This window comes from Callorhinus ursinus, unplaced genomic scaffold (genome assembly GCF_003265705.2).
Source record: "Callorhinus ursinus isolate GAN/ISIS: 27379988/994484 unplaced genomic scaffold, GSC_fseal_2.0 scaffold33, whole genome shotgun sequence".
NCBI lineage: Eukaryota > Metazoa > Chordata > Mammalia > Carnivora > Otariidae > Callorhinus > Callorhinus ursinus.
Genome location: NW_027397095.1, coordinates 10,872,144 through 10,893,603, shown reverse-complemented (window position 1 = coordinate 10,893,603; position 21,460 = coordinate 10,872,144). Strand labels below are relative to the sequence as shown.

Genomic DNA, 21,460 nt, shown 5'->3' with positions numbered 1-21,460 from the left:
AGAAAGAAACAAAGGGCTAATTTCTTCTTGACAGTTACATACTCCTACCTAAGGAATAAACTCTAATACTAAGCCAACATTTTATTTGTCATGCAATATAAAACAGCTTAGTTTGTTGAAACAAAATGTATTACTTATAAATTTCTACAAATAAGCATACCAGTCTCCTCAGTACTGCTTTCATCCGACTTAGATGCGCTTCCTATCGACGATGAAGAAGGCCCACCACCAGGCCCATTTTGTACACTGGCAACTGCATTCCTCGGAGGGGGGTCTTTGTGATGAAACTCATTTTCAGGTATCATGTATGACTTTCTACTTTTCAACTGCCCAGAGTAGCTGAAAGTCGCACAAAGTGTTTAAATATACAAATACAAATCAAAAGCACAAACATGGAGTTTAAAAGAATAAAATTAGCAAATTATTCACTCTGCTACTTGGTTTCAGAGAATAAAAAATACTAATTTTCAATAAGTTCCTGAAGGTCTTTATAGAGAGCCCCAGATGCTTTCTTAAAAAATAAAAATTTCAATGTAAACTAATCCTTTAAACTAAGATGCCTTTTTCTCACTACCAAAGATCCAAAACTCAACTGACGATAATAAAATTACATTTCCTCCAAACCAAGACATATTGTATATGACTTTTGAAACTATCATCCAGTATAGACCGGAAGCTGATAATCAGAAGTGACAACTCTCACCAGCCTGTGGGAACATGATCGCATAATCTCCCATAATCTCCTGAAGTAAGGCAGAAGATAAACTTCAACACTGTAAAACATTTTAAAGTCTTCAGAATCCTTCTGTCATCTAGTCTCATAAGTCACATTAAAGTATAATTCTGTTACCCCATAGCCAATGCATATAGATCTGGCCTCTTCTCTTTTTCTTCTTGGCAGATTTTATGCACTCTTCTTTCCAAAGCCTGACCCAAATTCAAAACTTTTGGGTACCAAGGAAGTATTTTTGTTAGCACAATCAAGATATTCCTGATGTGAGTATATTCGCCTGTTTCAAGGCAATGTACGGATGCCTACAACAAACATTTTAAGATCTATTATTACAAAAGTATAAGTATAAAGAAAAAAACCACCTTTGAGAAACATAATTTTTTTTTACCTTGGTTAGTTTGTAATGCCATTTATGTACAACATGTCGAAAATTTTCATAGTCTAATTGGTCAGCTTTATTTCCACCATCAAATCCAGTGGCCCGTAATATAGTAAGGAATCCTGGATAATTTCCACATTCCTTGGGGGGGGGGGAGAAAGGTCGTTAGAGAAAAATTCTGCCCCTAAAATAGCAGAAGCTGAAAACTTAAGTGGACTAGATTAATGATTCCATGCAAAAACAAGACGTGTATTTGAATGACAGGTAGTTTTCACAGAAAGGTTCAACTTATTCAGTGGTAGGAATTTGGAATGTCAGTTTGAGATAGATTTTTTTAAAAAGCACTTTTTAATAATGAATGATGTTTAAATTTTAAACACCGTTTTACAACTGAATCTTAAACTCAGCTTCCCTTTCAGAACTGAACCTAAAGATTACTGAAAGCTGCTGTTAGATACATGGGTAAAATATAAGGGTGTTTATTAGCCATACCTTTTCATACGTGGCTCTGTCACTGTGCCACCGGGTCACAGTCTCTAACATGCAGCAAAGAAATCTCCCATACCGACTAGCTTCATTTTCAGTACAGCTTGCAACTGTGTAAATTATATCAGAGAAAACCTACAGGAAAAATGTTTGAAAAATAAAAACAAATCAAGGTCAAAATTAGTTCAAAATAGTAAAAGGTTTTTATAGCAAATAAACTGAACAGGTTAGTTTAGTCAAAATGTATCTTCCCCTTTTATAGTCACAATTCCAGAAACCTTTAAAGATTTTGGCCTTTGTGAGGAAATAGCTCATTCATAAAGCAACAACAACAAACTTTTATTTAAAAAAACTGATTTACAATGACAGTGGAAAAAACTATCATTATTATTACAACATAACTTCTTCAACAAAGACTTAGCCATAGATATTACTGAGGTTAGGGGGACAGTAAGCAGAGGCGAGGCTGACAGAAACTAGAAATAGGCAGCTGACATGCTGTGACATATACTACATTTTAAAACCACAAATGCAGTATTTACTATTAAGAAAAAAGCCAGATGCAAAAATACATAAATGTAACCACACTGAAAAGCATCCCTGCTTTTATGTGTGAAGGTGTAAGCTGTTTTGTTGTTTTTTTGAGGGGGTGATGGTTAAGAAAAAGAGTTCTATTATGACAAACATATAAACCCATACTATGAGTTACTAGATGAACTAGGGGTGCTTTTTACATGTCAGGCACTACTCAAAGCACTTTCGTGTGCAGTGACTCATTTAATTGTCACAACAATCTTATGAAGCAAGCACTATTATCCCATTTTACAGATAAGAAAACTGAGGCACAGAGAGGTTAAAAAACTTGCCAAAGATCGTATAGCTAGAAAGTAGCAGAGCTAGGATTCAAGTTCAGGCACTTGGCTCTTGAGTTCATGCTTTTAACCACACACACAATAATACCTCTATAGATTATAATGTTTAGCTATCTTTGTGTGAGTTTTTTTTTTTTTAAAGGTTGCAATAAAAAGAACTTACTCGATCATAGCAAAGAAGTGTGGAAAAATTTGGAGTTTTCTGTTGATGTACCAATTCAACAAAACGAGCACAGTAAACAGCATCAATTGCTGAAAAAATACATCGAGGAAATATACACAGCTGTAGAAATTTTGTGATGGTCTCATTTTTGGTAGATTCTAAAAATAAGGGAAGAATATATTAAGTGGTAAACTTCTTCCTCAAGTGCCTCAAGACCACTAAACATGACAACATATTAATTTTAGTGTAAAGAATGCTATAAAAAAAAACCCACAAACTCCTTATAGTTTGTAACCAAAAGGTCATGCCTGGGATAAAACTTTCACTTTCACTACGTGGACATTTTTCTATCTATAACTTCTCCAGAAACATGATTTCATACAGAAAGGTTGAATGATAAGCTGCCAATATTGTAGTTATAAGTTAATTTCACCAGCAAACTAAAACAGTTCCTTTGGTGAACATGTGAGGTCGACTCTGCATTTATGAATAACCAAAGAATGGGATAGTGAACACTGAGCTGAAATACAAACATAATACACTTCAACACCTCTGAAGTTATAGAGGTTTGCTTTTGTAATTTGGCAGTAGCAGGAACATAACAATTCCAACAACCTACTTGCTAAAAGCCAGTTGTCCTTTTCCAGTTTCAGTCTCTGTAGAACTCGCTGTACATGTTCCATCTGTTTCTTTTCTTCTTCAAGAAGCTTGTCCTGAAGGGCAGTACAACGCTCTTTCTCTTTTTTCTTTTTATTTGGAGGCTACGAAGTATAAGTTAGATACTTTTCTAACTACATGCACATTACCTCCCTTCCTTTTAATTAAAAAATTCAAAAAGAGATCAGTGCTGATATTTTATATTTACCACTTCACAGGGATATTGAGGAGTCTACCTGGATGTGCTTTCACCGCCATTCAACAAATTCAAAATCTGGTCTTCACATCAAAACAGGCTACCTTCCTAGCACTCATACTTTTAGTCTCAGGCATGAAGTCGTCTTTGACTCTTCCTTCTCCTTCATTCCAGCATCCCGATTGCTTACAAGTCTCATGCATTCCCACTACCTCCACCAATAGTCTATGTTCTCAGTACTTCACAATGAATTACCCTAAGAGCCACCTAGCTGGACTCCAGCCTTGATGCCAGTCCCTTCCCCTAAGAAATGCATCCTTCGAACCACTGTCAAGAGTAATCTTTCTAAAGTACCATTTTTACCATTATCACTTCCCTGCTGAGGAATCTAATATAGCTCTCAATTTTATCAAGTCTTCTTTACTAACTTTCACTTCTCTACATAATCTGATCCCATCCTAACCATTCAAATTTATCACTAAGCCCATTCACTACAGTAAAAGTGGTCTCTTTAAATCTTAAATTACTTCATACCTTTGCTGAAGCTCTTGAGTGGCCAATCTGCCTCCCTATTTCCAAACCTAATCTACCTTCAAAGCCTACCTAGCTCGACTCACCTCTTCAATAAAGTCTTCTCCTAAAGAGTTCTCCTTTTGGGAACTCCTATTGCTCTTGCAACTGGAGTCACACAGATCATTTTATATTGCTAACACAATCTTCAGTTTAAAAAAAAAAAAGCAACTCAAATACCTTTTGTGTGATCATAACTGCCAGGTATTCACCAAGCCCCTGCCCTACCCACTGGGAGGTCACCATTAACTCACTTAGGAAAATACTATATAGCAATAAGATCACAGCTTTAAGGAACCTGAACTAATACAAAGCATGCGTAATATTAAATTGTTACCATGAAATTATTGTACTTGAGCTACTAGAACAAAAACCTACCATTTCCTGATTGTCATCAATTGCTTTCATCTGGACTTTAAGTTTATTGACTTCCCGTTCATAGCTGGTGTGTGGAACTGCAAGGTCATACATTGTCAATGACCAGAATGTGGCATAGAACTGAGGGCTGATGTCATCCCAGACTTTGGAAACGTGTAAGGAGACCACTGCTTCATGGACAGGAGCCATCACCATTTCACATGATGTAATATACTTGTGAACTTTATGTTGCTGTTTACTTCCCTTTTCTGATTTTTTAAGTTCATCATATTTAGACTGGAGATAAAAAGTAAAAACAAACACAACACAATTTATAGCACTAACTTTCATAGTATAAAAACCTATATGTTCCCACACTGCACCAAAAACTAATGATGTAATATATGGTGATTAACATAACAATAAAAAATTAAAAAAAAAACCTATATGTTCCCTTTTCAAGAATCAGAAGACAACCAATCAAAACTGTTGTAGGAATTCTAAGTTCTTACCAATGACATTTATTTTAAGATAAATCATCCCTGGAAGCTGTTCTCATCTTTAGTCCTGTGTGATCACTAGGAGCTTTTAAGAAGATTCTTATTAAATCTCACCTGTTGCATAAGTAAATAGGGTATGTGTACCCCCTCCACCATCCATATCTTCCACCGTACTCTCGCTTACTACTACATTAAGAATTGAACATGTAGGGTTTCCACTCCAGCTTTTAAGATCTTCAAGGGAACCAAGTAAAGGGTCTTAACACTAGTAAAGAGGCATAATGGAACTAGGAACAACCAACCAGCACAGTATGCTTTATTACTACACATAGCCCCTGTTGGCCATTACAATTTGTCAATTAAGAAAGTGGATCTGGGGGCGCCTGGGTGGCTCAGTTGGTTAAGCGACTGCCTTCTGCTCAGGTCATGATCCTGGAGTCCCAGGATCGAGTCCCGCATCGGGCTCCCTGCTCGGCGGGGAGCCTGCTTCTCCCTCTGACCCTCCCTCCTCTCATGTACTCTCTCTCTCTCATTCTCGCTCTCTGAAATAAATAAATCTTTAAAAAAAAAAAGAAAGAAAGTGGATCTGGGGCGCCTGGCTGTCGGTGGAATGTGCAACTTTTCATCTCAGGGTTGTGAGCTCCAGCCCCACTTTGGGTATAGAAATTACTTAAAAATAAAATCTTCAAAAAAACAAAAAAAAAAGAGAAAGAAATTGGATCAACATTAAGAAAGGCTATGAGAGGGCGCCTGGGTGGCTCAGTTGGTTAAGCGACTGCCTTCGGCTCAGGTCATGATCCTAGAGTCCTGGGATCGAGTCCCACATTGGGCTCCCTGCTCAGTGGGGAGTCTGCTTCTCCCTCTGACCCTCTTCCCTCTCGTGCTATCTCTCATTCTCTCTCTCAAATAAATAAATAAAATCTTAAAAAAAAAGAAAGAAAAGAAAGGCTATGAGAAAGTTACTATAAGACTGCTAAGTAGGGTGACTAACTGTTCAGGTTTGCCAGTGAATGAGGGGATTCCCAGGATGTAAGAGTATAGTGCCAAAACTGGCAAAGTCCCAAACAAACCTAAATAAGACTTTTTTTATTTTTAAGATTTTGTTTACTTATTTCAGAGAGAGGGAGTGAGCATGCATGAGCGAGAGCAAAGGCAGTGGGAGGGGCAAAGGGAGAAGGAGAAACAGATTCCCCACCAAGCAGGGAGTCCAACACAGGGTTCAATTCTAGGACGCTAGAATCATGACCTGAACTAAAGGCAGATGCTTAACGGACTGAGCCACCCAGGCGCCCCTAAGTAAGACTTCCTATGAAATGGATATGGTATATTAGTTTAAAGCATGTGGGAATTGACACTGCAGCTTTTTTAGACTGGACTGGTTTATCCTAATTTGGAAGAGAGTCAGAGGAAAGCCATACTTTTCATAAGAGTATGAGGAAAAGAATCTGTTAGTACAATGGGAGGGAACTACATATTAGTTCACAGAGCATAATACCAAATGTAAAAAAGAAAATAATACAAAGTGTTGTTGCTATTGTCTCATGTCCTTCAGTCTAAGATGAAAATTTTGTCTGGGTTAGGCATCATCCCTGAATATGAACCTAAGAGGAGATTAAAACATTTCTTTTTGTTAGAAAAGCATTTAAATCATCAGTTTGTACCAAACATGGAACCCAGAACTAGAAGGTCAGAGGTCAAAGGTTCCACTTCCAGTTCTGCATTGTGGTAGACAAGAGTCTTGGCTCCTTACACTCCAGCTGTCTTCCCTCCTAAGTGTCTCTATACCCCAGGCTAACTGGACTGAAGATATACCAAGTATTTTGTTCCAGAGGGTATCTCAAGCAGCATCTTACAATTATTATAATTACAATCTGAGACTCTTACAATTTTTCTGTAAGTGGATTTACCTTCTGTTACCCCCATTTTAGAGAGCACGCTGATAATTATGAGACCACACAGGTGACAAAACTACAAACAATATTACTTATGAGAGAGAAGTCCCAATTACATCACAGACCTGAGAGAATAATAGCAAGGATAAGGAAGCATTTTTACACTTTGAGGGCAGGTCCTGTTGATGGTAACTAGTATCAATCTGTGAGGCAGAATGACATCTGCTAAGGTTCTAACAAAACACAGAGTAAGCAGTGCCAAAACTACCTGTATAGGATAGCTTAACTACCTGATTGGGGCAAGATCTAGAATATGAAGTGGGTGGGGGAAAGCCTTTCTTTCAGAACTGTGTTACAAGGTGGGTCTCAACAATTAGAACTGAAAATTAGGTTTATAGGTATGAGAGGGTAATGATGTGGTACAACAGCCCCCCATCTCCCCAGTCCTCCGGTTCTGAATCTGTCACTTTTATTGCTAGGTACCCACCTAGTCCCTATCTAGTTAAAAAAAATTAGGCTTGATCAGAAAAGACATATTTAACTAGGATGAATAGTTCCTGGTCTAAAGTTTAACTCCCTCTTCAAGCTTACACCTTCAGTCAAATGGAGAGGCATAACAGTTCTACATCTCAAGTCACTCAGTGCACTAAATCTATGAAATAGAACTGATATCCACAGTTACTGCTATACTTCTAATTCCTGTTCAAAAAGCTCTTCTTGCCCCAATAACCTGAACAGTGTTTGGATGGCTGAATTATTCCCATGAGAGCCTACTGGTAATCAATTTATGGAAGGGTCCTAGCAGTCCTCCAATATTCATACCCTCTCATCAAAGGCTCTTCAAGAGAGGCTCTCAGGCGCCTGGGTGGCTCAGATGGTTAAGCGTCTGCCTTCGGCTCAGGTCATGATCCCAGGGTCCTGGGATCGAGTCCCGCATCAGGCTCCCTGCTCAGTGCAGAGCCTGCTTCTCCCTCTCCCTCTGCCATTCCCTCTGCTTGTGCTCTTCTGTCTATCTCTCTGTCAAATAAATAAATAAAATCTTAAAAAAAAGAGAGAGAGAGAGAGAGAGAGAGAGAGAGAGAGAGAGAGAGAGAGGCTCTCATCCAAGAAGCAAAAGCAAGGATCCCCAGGAAGTTTGGGTGTCCATCCAGTGCAACCAAGGTTGCCAAAGAAGTCCTTTTCCAGAGGGTGTTATGTGGCCTATTGGTAACAGACTTATCCCTGATTTGGCTCTATAGCCACCTCTATAGAGTTCTTTGTTTTCCTCTGCAACCCTGAGAGGGGAAATGACATTTCTTTTAGATTTTTGTATCTCTTAAATGACAAAGACACAATATTTTACACAGGCTACAGAAAAGGTAGCTATTAGTATGAATGACCTGCTCCATTTCTGACCTGGAAAAGTTCAGCCAACCTCAGGCAACCAGGTGTTCCTGTTTGCTAGGGTTCAATATTGCTGATTAGTGTGTTAACCTCTCAGTATAACACAGGGCAGGTCAGAATTCCTGAGATGAAGCAACTCTCCCACCTCAGTCATTCAAGAAATCAGGTCCCCTGTTGTATAGCCTGAGACTGATCTACTGCGGGGTGGGGTGACAACACAAGACATAACTACGCAAAGAGAGCACACCATTTTCTGGAGTGAAAGATTCTAAAGGAGGAAAAAAGAGGCCTAATCCTACCCCCTGTCCCTTTTTCCGTTCTGGAGAATATAGCACAGTATTGCTGTATAATGCTAATCAAGTGATAACTGAATCAATTAACAGTTACTTGTTAGAGGGAAGTGTGACACGGTAGCAGTTGATATGTAAACACTAACAGCTGATGGTCAATTAAATGATCAATTAGACTCCAAATTTCTCAGCGTCTTTTTCCCACACCTCCACTACACAACCCTATGTTCCTACTGGGAACAAAGAAGGGATCCTACTTTAAGAGAAAGGACCAAGGTCTTCCCCCAAAATCTGTAGTGAAAGCCTTCCTTACACAGTACAGACTTAAAACCAACAACAAATAAACAGAAGGGCCAGAATTCAAGCCTACACAAAGATGAAGAATGTGCTGGGGGGCTCCAGTCAGAATGGAGAAGTACTATAGTTTCCAAACAGAGGCCTGACCATGGTGAAGTAAAAGGAAGAGTCAATTCCCATTAGAGGTCACTGCTTTGTAGGCAGGAGTCCAGGTGGCAGAGAAGAGGAGGGAAGGCAGTCTCCTCTTCCCCCAACCATCCTTACAGTCACTGCTGGGATGCCCTGCTTGGGAAAGCTCTGGTTTGCTTTTGTGCTTTTCTTTTTAGTTGTCTCATTTAGGTGGAGAGAAATAAAACAAGAACTATGAATACCTTTCCGAGAAGTTACATAACACAACCTACAAGAGTTTTTAGAGTGGTTGGAGGTGGTTAGGTCTTTCTGTCTGTATTTCTCTCAAGGCAGTATGAATAGCAAGTCAACTGACAGGGATATTGTTACTGAGGAAAGAGGACTCTGTATTCAATAGGAGTGTTTCGCAGAATCACCTACCAGATTTTCCTGCATCAGAATCAACTAGCACTTGTTAAAAAACAAACAAAAACAAAAACTAAACAGAAATTCCCAGGTACTATTGAAGTTACTACCATTAGAATCTGGGGACACGGGATTGAGTTTCAAAGATGCTTCGCTGGTGACTCTCATCTACACTAATGTTTGAGCGCTACAGTTTTAAAGGGCCCATAAGACATCAACCTGGACAACTGGTGGTATAGTACTAGTAAGACTTACTTTTAAAGGGAGCATTTTCATTGTACACTGCTCAGAGATGAGTATTAACAAAAGAGTAACTCTCCAAGAGACATAATCTGTATCTGTGTCAAACTAAAATACATTTACAGTTAAGAAATAATTTGGAATAATTCTTGAATGGCAGCAAAGACACTTACACTTACCGAAATATGGTGTGCATACATTGGCCTAGACAGGAAAAATGCTGCATCATGGGGTGTATGAAATTCGTTACAGAGCACATCAATTGAAGGCACTCGCTTTATATAATCTTCTGTGCTTAGATTAGATGCTAAAAACCCACCAAACTGTACCAGGGTATCATGACACTAAATTTAAAAAATAAGACAAAAAACACAAATGTGCTACCATTTTATGAAACATAAAAATTTTCCAAAATGATTATGTCATTTTAACAGTATTTTGATTAACATTTAAGAATTCAAATTTTACAACTTAAAAGAACTTTAGAGACAATCTATAAATATCATCATGTAATCATATTACTAAAAAAGATGCCAAGGCCCTGAAAAGTTGATCAATCTAAGGCTTTAATAGTCAACGAGGTCTCAAGTTCAAAGCCACTGTTCATCACTTTTAGTAACAGGATATATTTACCCTACATCACATACAATTTTATGTATACAGCATTTCCTTGCCCTAGAGTAAAACTTCATTTATAAAATATATGTGATCTTTTTTCCCTTGTAATACAGTTGGTGATAAACACATTTTGTAGGCTAATCACAGGTTTTGCTGCTTAATATTTATGATATATTTTATGAAGATCACATCTACTTAGTTCTGATTGAAATTCCAGAGTTCCAGAGATCAGGAAAGATATGAGAACAAACAACCTGAAGTTAACTACTTAACTCAAAACCTTGTACATATTATTACATCTCCTACAGCCTTTTCTTAAATACCATAATTTGCACAGAAACAGCCCCTATTTCCAGAATGTCTATTTTACATTAGAGTGTTTCACACTCATATGATGTGCAAAATGAATCTTAAAAATTTTATCACATTCCATATTTTCCATTATCAGGATAAAAAAATCCATATAAACACAAAAGCCACTGTAACTTGCCTGATCATAGAGTTTTCCCACAAGTTTCAAATGTTTCTCTCCACCTTCTTGGAAGATTACCCCATTCCTCTGCTGAGCCATAAGCAAACAGAGAGGAAGAGCAAGATCATGGTCCAACAGCGCATCCTTTAATCTCTGGGAGGATTTTTTAGTGTTTCTAATCTGGCCAAAATAACCACCCTGCACAAGAGAAGACATAAACTTACCAGTGTAGAGTACATTAACACATGCTTTCTGATTTGAAAAAGACATAGAAAAGGCTGTTACAATCCTGAAGATAAAAAAAAAAAAACCTTTACATTCCTTCCCTTTCTTCACACATTTATTTTAGTGACACTGTTGTTGGTTAGAGTCACTGGCTTAAAGATAACTGTCAATTGTCTTTAAACTTCTGCATATTTTCCATTTTCTACCTTGGAGTCCCTTATAAAGGATTATTCTTCATTCAGTATGGAACAGATTCAACAACAGAGTAACTATGTTCAGATTTACACCAGTTAGGATATCAAGGACCACCAGAAGACTTGATATTTACTTCTCTTATAGATGTGACACTGTCTTTTATACTTTGTTTCAGCTTTTTGAAAGGGTTAAAGTAACTAGTATATCAATTTTTGAAAGGGAGGTGAGGGCAGTCATATGGCAAGGGTACATATGGCTTTGACATTTGGCTTCATGTACTTATGTGTTGTCTGGATTCTTTAGTATGAGCATGCGTATATCTGGAACTTAAAAAATCGATTAAAAAAACGAGCAACTCTCACCTCAGCTTTTAGTTGCTCTCCACCAGTCATGGCCTCTAGTTGCTCCATTGTCATTTCCTCTGTAATTTCTATTCCTGCCATTTTTTGTACCACTTCTTTCAATATAAGCAGGTCAAAACTATTTAGAAAAAATAAGAAATAGTCTGTAGTTGAAACTTCAAACATAAAAGTGACAATATATATTATAATTAATATGCTGAGAATCCCTAAATTATTTGTATATAAATATGGAGCAAAAGGGGCTGGAGTGGTTTTTAAGGAAAAACTGCATTCCTAGAACTATACTGAAAAATATTTGGGGCATGTAATAGGTTTATGTTTAACTTTTTCCTTGGGAATAATTTCAAACTTACAGATAGGATGTAAAGATAAAAATTAGTACAAAGCATACCCATATACCCTTTACCCCGACTTCACCTATTATTAACATTCTTACTCCTGTTCACTTTATCATTTTTCTCTCTCTCCCTCCCTTTCTACACACACACACACACACACACACACACACACACACACACACACACATTTTTTTGAACCATTTGGGGGTAACTTATTTAGTAAGCAACATCATTTTAAGGGCACATTATACCCCTAAAATTCCAAAGAATGTATTTCCTAAGAGTGCATTTCCTAAGAATATAGCCATTCTCTTAACATAACCACAGCACAGTTACCAACTTTAGTAAATCTAACACTGATAATACTTTATAGTTCATATTTCATTTTTATCAGTTTGCCCAACAGTCCTTCATAACATTTTTAAAATGTTCTTTTTTAATTCAAGTATAATTAACATAGTTTATATTAGTTCTAGTCATGTAAGATATAGTGATTCAACAATTCCATACATTATTCAGTGCTCATCATGGTTTAAATGAACTCTTAATCCCCTTCACTTCTTCAGAGCATTTCTTTTATCCTCCAGTACAAGGTGGCCAATACATGTATTTGATGGTATAGCGCCATCTCTCTAAACAATCACACACACTTGGAAGGGATGGAGGGAGCGAGGGAGAGGAGAAAGAAAAAAAGGAAGGGAATGGAAGTGTATGAGCCTAAGATGACAGCCTTAAGAACATCTGTTATTGTGCCAATAGTTATGCATTTTAATTCTCAAAGTTTAGGACTGTCAATGAAAATAACAACTTATGACTTTCAAGATCTTTAATTAGTTAAGTAGTAAAGATAAAGTGGAAATCTTCTTTCCTACAAAACAAATACAGATGTTTGTATTTGTTTGGAAACCAAAGGTAAAGCTAGACATACCCAAGACACAAGTTAATAACAAACAAAAGGCACAGTTTTTGAAGATTCTTATTAAGTGCTTACTCTCTCAACTTGTCTTGCCTTCCCTAAACGTAGTTTATGAAAACAAGAGAGCCCTCATGCAAATTAGTATGCAACAAGTACCAATAAAATGTTTTAATTTTTCCTTAAACTCTCTTTTAATATAAACTATATTCAGAGTACAGAAAACTGAGTTACAGATTTAAAAATAATGTTATATTCTCCTAGCCCATAGACACAGGAGAGTAAAATGTATAGGAATGGTGGAAAGATGCACATAGTGTAAGTGATATGCTGACAAAATCCTAAATCTAATTATTTTTTTAAGTTTTCCCTAATCCAAAATAATAATCTCTCAAAAATTACTTAGGTTATACTTGTGTGGAACACCAGATAGCTTTACAAATTTTTGTTCACTTTCTACCAGAAAGTTTTGGAGAACAATTTCCAGTTCTTCGATTCTAGTCAGTCTACTGCTGATGAGGTTTAATATACATACTAATTCAAACTCTAAACACTGATAGTGGTCCAGAATAAAATAATAAAACCCAGTATTCATAAAGAAAAGAGAACACCGTCCAAAAGGTATATAAGCTGTATGTATCTCTGAAGTTCAAATTCAAAAGAAATTGTGTTTTAAAAATACTGTATATACCCTCAAAATAAGTATGTTCCTACCATATGCTTAAAGGCCAATTACTGTCCAGCAGCACAATCAATAATGCAATGCATTTTGTCATAAGAGGATTTACAATATACCATATAAACCATTTACTCAAGAGCCTAACAGATAGTCAAAATGAAATGTCTTTTTAATGAGTTACATATATAGCCAAATATTACATTTCTTTCTGCAAAAAAGTGTTTACGTATGAAATTACAATTTCTTTTAAAGAATTCCATATAAATAAGTGAGCAACTATTCTACTTAAGCCTACAACATACTTTTTCAGAAATAGCAATCTCAATATCCCAATACCACCAGAAGTATTCTAATTATTGAATTTCATTTACATATAATTTGCTATGAATACCTTTTGCCTGCCTTTAGCTGATTAGCCACATATTGAAGAAGACCAGCAAGATCAATTGGATATTTACGAAAAACTGCACCACAGAAACTAGCCAGACCTATATGAAATAAAAAAATAGGGCTTTTAAAAAACAGTTCATAAAACAAAAAAAAAAAAAAAAACACATTATTAGGTGGCATTTCTCAACTAACTCAATTTCTAAAACAAAATGAGGTAGGAATAATTGTACTGCTGATGCCACTGAATGGAGTTTTACAATTAATAATAGCTAATATTTATTGAGCATACATACGCTAAGCACTATACTAAGTAAGCACTTTACGTTAATTAACTCATTTAATTTTTGCAATAATCATCTCAGGTTGGTATAAAACCTATCGATGAGGAAAATTTGGAACAGATATATCATGCAACCTGTTCATGTCACATAGCTGGTATGAGGTAGAGCAGCGATTCAAAGGTATACGGCCTGACTCCAGAGCCTGTTAGGCCACAACAATTACCCAGGCTACAACAAAATCTTGCAGATCACCCAGCAAATTTAAATGATCAACAAAACACCTGCCTTTCTAATGTTTGAGTTACACACACAAAAATCTCTCATCTAGAAACATGCTACTAGTTGTGGAGAGGGAAGGAAACAGACCAAGAAGCAAACAAGAGACCAATTTTAACCAATAGTCCTTATCGCATCATGAGTAAGGAGAAAACCCCAGTCATGAGGAGATCCTAGTAAAATCAAGTGATCTGTAGCCTTTTCAACAATTATTTGCTGAGCACCTTAAAGGATAATGGAAAAGACACAGGACCTGCCCTCAAGGAGCTTACAGTCTAGTGAGGGATACAGAAAAGGAAGCTGAAATAACTATGATGAATAAAAGGTTCCATGGGAGCACAGAGAGGAGCACCTAACTCCGACTTTTGGGTAGGAGCATTAACAGGGAAAGTTTTCTGAAGAAAAGTGACCTCTAAGCTGAAATCTAATGAATAAGTAGATGTGGTGGAGGAAATGAGTAGACATGGAAGGGTATTCCAAGTAGAGGCAATAACATGTACAAAAAGGCCATGGAAAGTACAAGTTCAGTATTAATGGAACCCAGAATATGGGGAGGGGCAAAAGATGAGCCTAACACACCAAGTAAGGACCTGATCCCAAAAGAACTTACTTGTATGACTTAATGCAGATTTCAGACTTTAAAAGGCAATGGGGAGCTACCTCAAGATTCAGCTATCAGACACAATAGGTTGAAAGAAAAGGGAACTCACTGCTAGAAATCAAAAGCACAAGAAATTTAGAACAAAACAAGGCTAGGGTTTCTGTTAACAACCAAGTTTTTGTTCTTTTAAGATGAATGAAACCTCAGGATGGAAAGGAGAGAGAGGAGAAGAGTTCCCTTAAGATTGATTCCTCTAAAATAATAGAAGGGAATTTTTATCTCCCCAGTAATGCTTGCACAAATTCTATCACAGCCAATACTGGACTCTTGAGTTGGAAAATGAATAAGTACTACATGAACCTCCTTACACAGCCAAAGACTTAGACACACTGAGAGCAAGCTGAGTGGCTAGGTATTCTCAAGACCTCTTGACAAACAGGGTCTTAGCATTAGCAATAGAATACTTAACATGGCAATTACAACAGATGGAAATTTCATCCTTAGAAAAATAAAAATACTTACTCTGAAGCCAGCTTGAGATGGTTGTGTCATCATGCTTCATTCTCTCCTTTTCCGGATTAGCTAAAGCTTCAATGATACAATCTTTCGCACATTGAGGAAAAAATTTAAGTCACTACATCTCTAACAAAGACCCTTAAAACAATAACAAAATGCCACATCAAAAAAAAAAATAAAACTGTCAGCTTCAAGTTACTACAGATTATTGAAAATTATACTCACAGTAGTACCAACTTTTCCATCTTTCAGCAAGCAAGACAGATTCCACCTATATTACCATGTTTAGTAAACTTAACATTGTTCTCTCCCTATACACAAAGCAGACACACACACACACAAACTCCTGACTGGCCAACCTTTTTTAGATCAGCCAACAGAATTAACCTCATATGGTTACTAATGGAACTTAGAATGAAAAAGAAAAACAAAAAGAATGAAAATAAAGGTTCACCATTAAGATCTATGAAATGTGAAATCTATGTATTACTTCACTTGAAAGGATACAGGCCAAAACATCATAATTCAATGAAGTGAGGTATTTCAATGAATCTACTACAGGTGTTATTAAGTTATCATACTTCTGTATTTGCGACAAGATCTGGAAGATAGCAACAAAAAATAGATGGCATTAACTCATCAAAAGGGAACTTCTGGGCTAAATAATGGCTATACGTTTTTTGTTTTTCAAAAGAAACAATGCTTAAAATTAAAGTAGCTTCCTTCTACTTTGTATTTATATAAAACCTACTATATTCTATCATTTCTTAGGAAATATTTTCTTAGGCTACATTCTCCAGTTAGGAAATAATTCCAGGACATATAACTTGACTTCTGGAATGATAAATGCCAAATGTCTTTTAGAAATCTCTTTCTAAATATAAAAGTATTACGCCTGAATCACAATGAAATGCTATTCAAATGTTTTTAAGAACAAAAATCAATAAATAATGCATCCCTTTATTAATATTTTTATAAACCAACATGGGGTAAATAAGACAATGTTAGACTGTTTAACAGCAGCATTGTTACATATGACCAAAAAGGAGATCAATGTGTTAAATATACTGTATGCTGTTTTTAGAATAACAGTGTTTCATTTGCTAAAGATTTTTTCCCCTAAAACTATCATTTTTAAAACTTCATCATTCCATTTCCATTTGTGATTTAAAGACAACAAAAAGAAAAATCCCTTAAAATAATATTAACCTCAAAACATACATAATCAAACAAAATGGTTGGATTGCTGTGGCTCAACTTCCCAATTTGTCTTCCAGAAGGCTTCACATTTTCCTTGGTTAGACGCCTACAAGGGGAGAAAAAGGTGGCAGAGATCATCTTAAGTCATTTCTCTTACAATGTTGATAGCACTGTTATATCATAAAAAAACAAACAAAAAAACAATTCTTTCCCAAGTATCCAAAATGGATCCATGTAAAACCACCACATTCTTCATATACACTACTGTAGGCCTTAAGTTATTTTGATTAGGCATTCTCCCAAAGGGTATTAAGATTTTGAATTAATGCTTAACATTTATAATATATACATTTCCATTTTATACTAATAGTCTAATAAGCAAAAACTCTTAATGTACTCTACAAGTACATAAAACTCCTTTTGAAGAAAATCATAATTATTTTTTTAAAGATTTTATTTATTTGTCAGAGAGAGCGCACGCACAAGCAGGGAGAGCGGCAGGCAGAGAAGCAGACTCCCCGCTGAGCAAGGAGCCCAATGCGGGACTCAATCCCAGGGCCCTGGGATCATGACCTGAGCAGAAGGCAGACGCTTAACCGACTAAGCCACCCAGGTGTCCCGAAAATCATAATTATTTTAGATTTAGAAGTGCTCATTTATCAGTGTAGGCATCAAATTCAGTGTAACGCAATCAAATACCTCATACCATCTGTCTCAGTTACCCTAACAGAGTAATAGCTAATGCTGCACTCCTTGATAAAGGAAGTTCTCTGGTTTTCGTGTAAACAATTTTTTAAAAAATCAATTCTACTCCTTTCCTTCCTCTTTAATTCTTCCACTGCTCAGTATTCTTTTACTAACATTCTGGAAAACTTAGATCTATGAAATGCTTACAGCTCAAAATTATTACACAGCATCTTAAACTCTTCTGATATTACATAATAAATCTAGAAACTTAAAAAAGCTGATGACTAAAAGCTTTCTAGAATGAAAATACAATACGATGAAGCAAATAATGAATTCAGTTGATAGTTCAAGGAATGGGACCATTCTGGAAGTAACAAACTTGATAATTATCTTAAGAAGTTTCTTATGACAAAACTGACCCATCAATCAAAATTATTTCATCATCAACTGCTTCCCTTTCCCATTCTCCAAGGCCAGTTTCCTTTTCTCCCACAGAAAAGAGAGACCTATCAAGTTTCAAACTTTGGCTACACTCTGTTCCACCTTCAAACTTACTACCACCTGTCCTTACTTCTGACCCTACTATTTCAGGTGGTCCTTCTACTTGCCAAAGCAGATCCTTCCTCTCTATACCTTTTATCCCATTCCTTTCTGCCTCCACTCTGGAGGGAAAAACCAAATAAATAAATAAAAGGAGTACTTTCTTGATTATGTCTTACCCTCAAGCTACAATGGTGTCTGGCATATGGAACACAATCAATGACGATCTGTTGAATGAATTACTGAATGCCTTACAGCAAATTCATTTTTTAAACAGTAATCAAAACTTGTGAAATTCTGTAAGTAATAAATTAATATACTCCATTCCCAACATATAATGTTTAATCAATACCAAAACAGGTTGTTCAAGCCTGGTGAAATAGTTACAACTAACAAATACAACAAAAATCCAAGTACATTAAAATTTCTACACATATTCTTCTGTGATATATATTTTTATTAATTCATTCATTCATATTAACGTCTTCTATAACAGGCAAAGAGCTAAGCACTCGGAATACAAGGATGAATAATAGCTCCTGCTCTCAAGCTTAGTCCAGCTGGGGAGACCGACTTGACCTATTTTTTAAATTTTACTTTCTTAAATCCAGCAAGTTACAGAACAGTATTTATTATATGCTAACAATAGTACAAGGGGGGAGAACAATATATTTGTATTCACCTATTTATACATAAAAATCTCTGGAAGGATAAATAAGAAACTAAACAGTGGCTTCCTTTTTTACCTCCTGAGTGAATGGAGGATGAGATGAGAGACTTTTTATTATCTACCTCTTCATATTTATTGAAATTTAAGCCATGTGAATGTATAAACTATTCCAAAGATTATATAATTAGATAAGAGAAAAATAATCATAGCAATGTATCTAAATGGTATGATAGCATCATATGCATACGGGACAGCGGTGGCATAAACAAAGAACAGTAGATTGTGCTTGGCAGTATGTGTTACAGAAGGCTTCGTGAGGAGCTAACATTGAAGCCCACCCTCCAAGGATGATGAGGTCACCAGATGGAGAGAGGAAAAAGAGGTAAGGGAAAACCTGTACAAACAGAAGAAACGAAACACAGATGCAAAGAAAAAGGAGACCACAGCACATTCAGGGAAACTTAACTGAGCTCAGCACAGCTGGAGGTAGAATTAGCAGGCAAAGAGGTTGGAAATGGGGAGGGACAGATCATGAAAGATGTCTTACATCACCATGCCATAAAGGCTGACACATAACCTGCAGGCAATGGTTAGTCACCAAAGGATCTTGAAGAAAGAATAAAGAATAAAGGCACAATAATAAAAGAAATAAGTTAGTGGCAGTAGAGAGAAGACAGATTCAAGAGATCTGATAATATTTAATATACAGTTGACCCCTGAACAACATAGAGATTAGGGGCAACAACCCCCTAAACAGTTGAAAATCTGTGTATAATTTCTGACTCCCCAAAACCTTAACTAATAGCCTACTACTGACCAGAAAGAAGCCTAATAACATAAACAGCCGATTAACACATATTCTATATATGTATTATATACTATATTCTTAAAATAAAGCTAAAGAAAATGTTATTAAGAAAATCAAAAGGAAAATACATTTACAGTTCTGTCAATACTGTTAAGCTTACATTATCTATTTACAAGATGAACAGTCTGTCAGTACCTACACCAATACTGTATGATGCAAAACACTGTAGATATTATATGCATCACTAACACTAGACATCAAAAATGAAAAGATAATGTGAAAAAGAAATTCATATTTATTTATAGGTATAATGATTCATGCACTGATAACAAAGCAGCAACAATATGACTGCTTTATGGCAGCCTAGTATAATTGATACGACTGCTTCATGGTAGCCTAGCTTATATGCTAATGAATGAATCATTATCAAATTTTTAAGGCATATAGCATTACAGTCATATTCATAATACAGTACTGGAAATACTGTTACTTTTTTAAAAAAACCATTTATCTGTGATAGACTGATAATGCAGTTTGTCCAATTACAAGAAAGGCATACAATAATACAAATCTTCGAAAGCAAAGTTATCAAACAGTAAGAAAACACATTATTAATTTTGTTAAATATCATTCACCTTACACCTATGTAAGGATAGGCTATTCACTTCCATACAAGTCTTACACACAATATCCTACATAATGATGATAAGGAGGACACAAAAACATTTCCTATAGTTCTTGCCATAGGGTTAGATTTTCACACAAAGACACACAAACACAACAGACAAGTTTATTAACTGTATTATCATGATGATTATTTACTATTCATTAAGTGAAAGTGGATCATCATAAAGGTCTTCACTCTCACCGCCTTCACACTGAGAAGGCTGAGGAGGAGGAGGAAGAGGAATGGTTGCTGGTCTTGTCTCGGGGCTGGCAGAGTGGAAGAGGAAGTGGAAGGAAGGCAATTGAGACAAGCACGCTCAGTGTAACTTTATGGAAGTACATGGTAATTTCTGTCTGACTTTTTTGCTTTTCTACTTCTTTAAAAATGTTTCTATACGGTACCTATCCTTCTTCCACCATTTGCTTTAGTTTCAGTGCCCATATCATAGAAGGGTCCATATCATAATAGAAGTCAAAAAGCAGTCTAGAATAATCAGAACCTTCTTCCAGATTGTCCAATGTCAATTTGTTTTCTGGCACCTGGTGTTTATCATTTCCCTTCAATGCGCAGGAGTTAGCAGCTTTATAGATAAGGGTGTTGTGGATCATAAACTTGACTGCATTTGCACACAACAGTAGAGTCAGCCTATCCCTTCCTACCTTAACTTCTGGTGCTTGCTCTTCCTTCCTAACAAATGTCCTTTGTGGCTTTATTTTCCAGAATAGGGCAACTTTTGTCTGCATTTAAAAACCTGTTCAGGCAGATATCCCTTCTCCTCAAAGATTTTTTTTTTTAAGATTTTATTTATTTATTTGACAGAGAGAGACACAGTGAAGAGAGGGAACACAAGCAGGGGGAGTGGGAGAAGGAAAAGCAGGCTTCCCGCGGAGCAGGGAGCCCGATGTGGGGCTCGATCCCAGGACCCTGGGATCATGACCTGAGCCGAAGGCAGATGCTTAACCATCTGAGCCACCCAGGCGCCCCTCCTCAATGATTTTCTTAATGGCATCCGGGAACTCATCTACTTTCTGCCTCTTGGTCAGCATAAACTCTTTCTCCTGTCATCTTGACATTTTTTAAGCCAAACCTCTCTAAAATTATCAAACCATCCTTTGCTGGCCTTAAATTCTCCAGCTTCTGATCCTTCACTTTCCTTTTGCTTTAAGTTGTCATATAATGATTTGGCATTTTCTCAAATTACATTAGATTAGAATCAATAGACATTTCATATCCTGTACCCACATAACAGCTGCATTTTCAATACAAGATAAAAAGGTATTTCACAAAAAGTACAAAGTTTTCACATCTGCTGGTATAGCTGCAACAATGACTTCATGAATTTCCTTTAAAAAAAAACAAAACAGTCCTTACACTGGATTCATTTATCTTGAAATGGCGGATAGCTGCATCTACAGACCTCAAGCTATGGTACATATAAAGCAATTCAACTTTTTCTTGTAATATCATGACTTT

At 36.4% G+C, this 21,460-nt stretch overlaps 1 protein-coding gene across 14 annotated transcripts in view; it reads right to left on the bottom strand.

The window, feature by feature from the left end:
• Nucleotides 1-21,460, bottom strand: part of THOC2 (THO complex subunit 2) — a 114,032-nt gene that overhangs the window by 19,656 nt on the left and 72,916 nt on the right. For 8 of the 14 annotated variants that reach the window (XM_073879187.1, XM_073879186.1, XM_073879188.1 and 5 more), the window contains exons 16-29: nt 16,625-16,721; nt 15,923-16,016; nt 15,422-15,502; nt 13,743-13,839; nt 11,422-11,539; nt 10,658-10,837; nt 9,723-9,893; nt 4,435-4,710; nt 3,253-3,394; nt 2,634-2,791; nt 1,605-1,733; nt 1,122-1,253; nt 851-1,035; nt 161-339 (exon numbers count right to left, since the gene is read on the bottom strand). In XM_073879187.1, coding sequence (XP_073735288.1) covers nt 161-339; nt 851-1,035; nt 1,122-1,253; nt 1,605-1,733; nt 2,634-2,791; nt 3,253-3,394; nt 4,435-4,710; nt 9,723-9,893; nt 10,658-10,837; nt 11,422-11,539; nt 13,743-13,839; nt 15,422-15,502; nt 15,923-16,016; nt 16,625-16,721 — 2,039 coding nt within the window. The remainder of the gene's footprint in view (nt 1-160; nt 340-850; nt 1,036-1,121; nt 1,254-1,604; nt 1,734-2,633; nt 2,792-3,252; nt 3,395-4,434; nt 4,711-9,722; nt 9,894-10,657; nt 10,838-11,421; nt 11,540-13,742; nt 13,840-15,421; nt 15,503-15,922; nt 16,017-16,624; nt 16,722-21,460) is intronic. The other 6 variants (XM_025852704.2, XM_025852705.2, XM_025852703.2 and 3 more) reach the window with 4 other exon arrangements.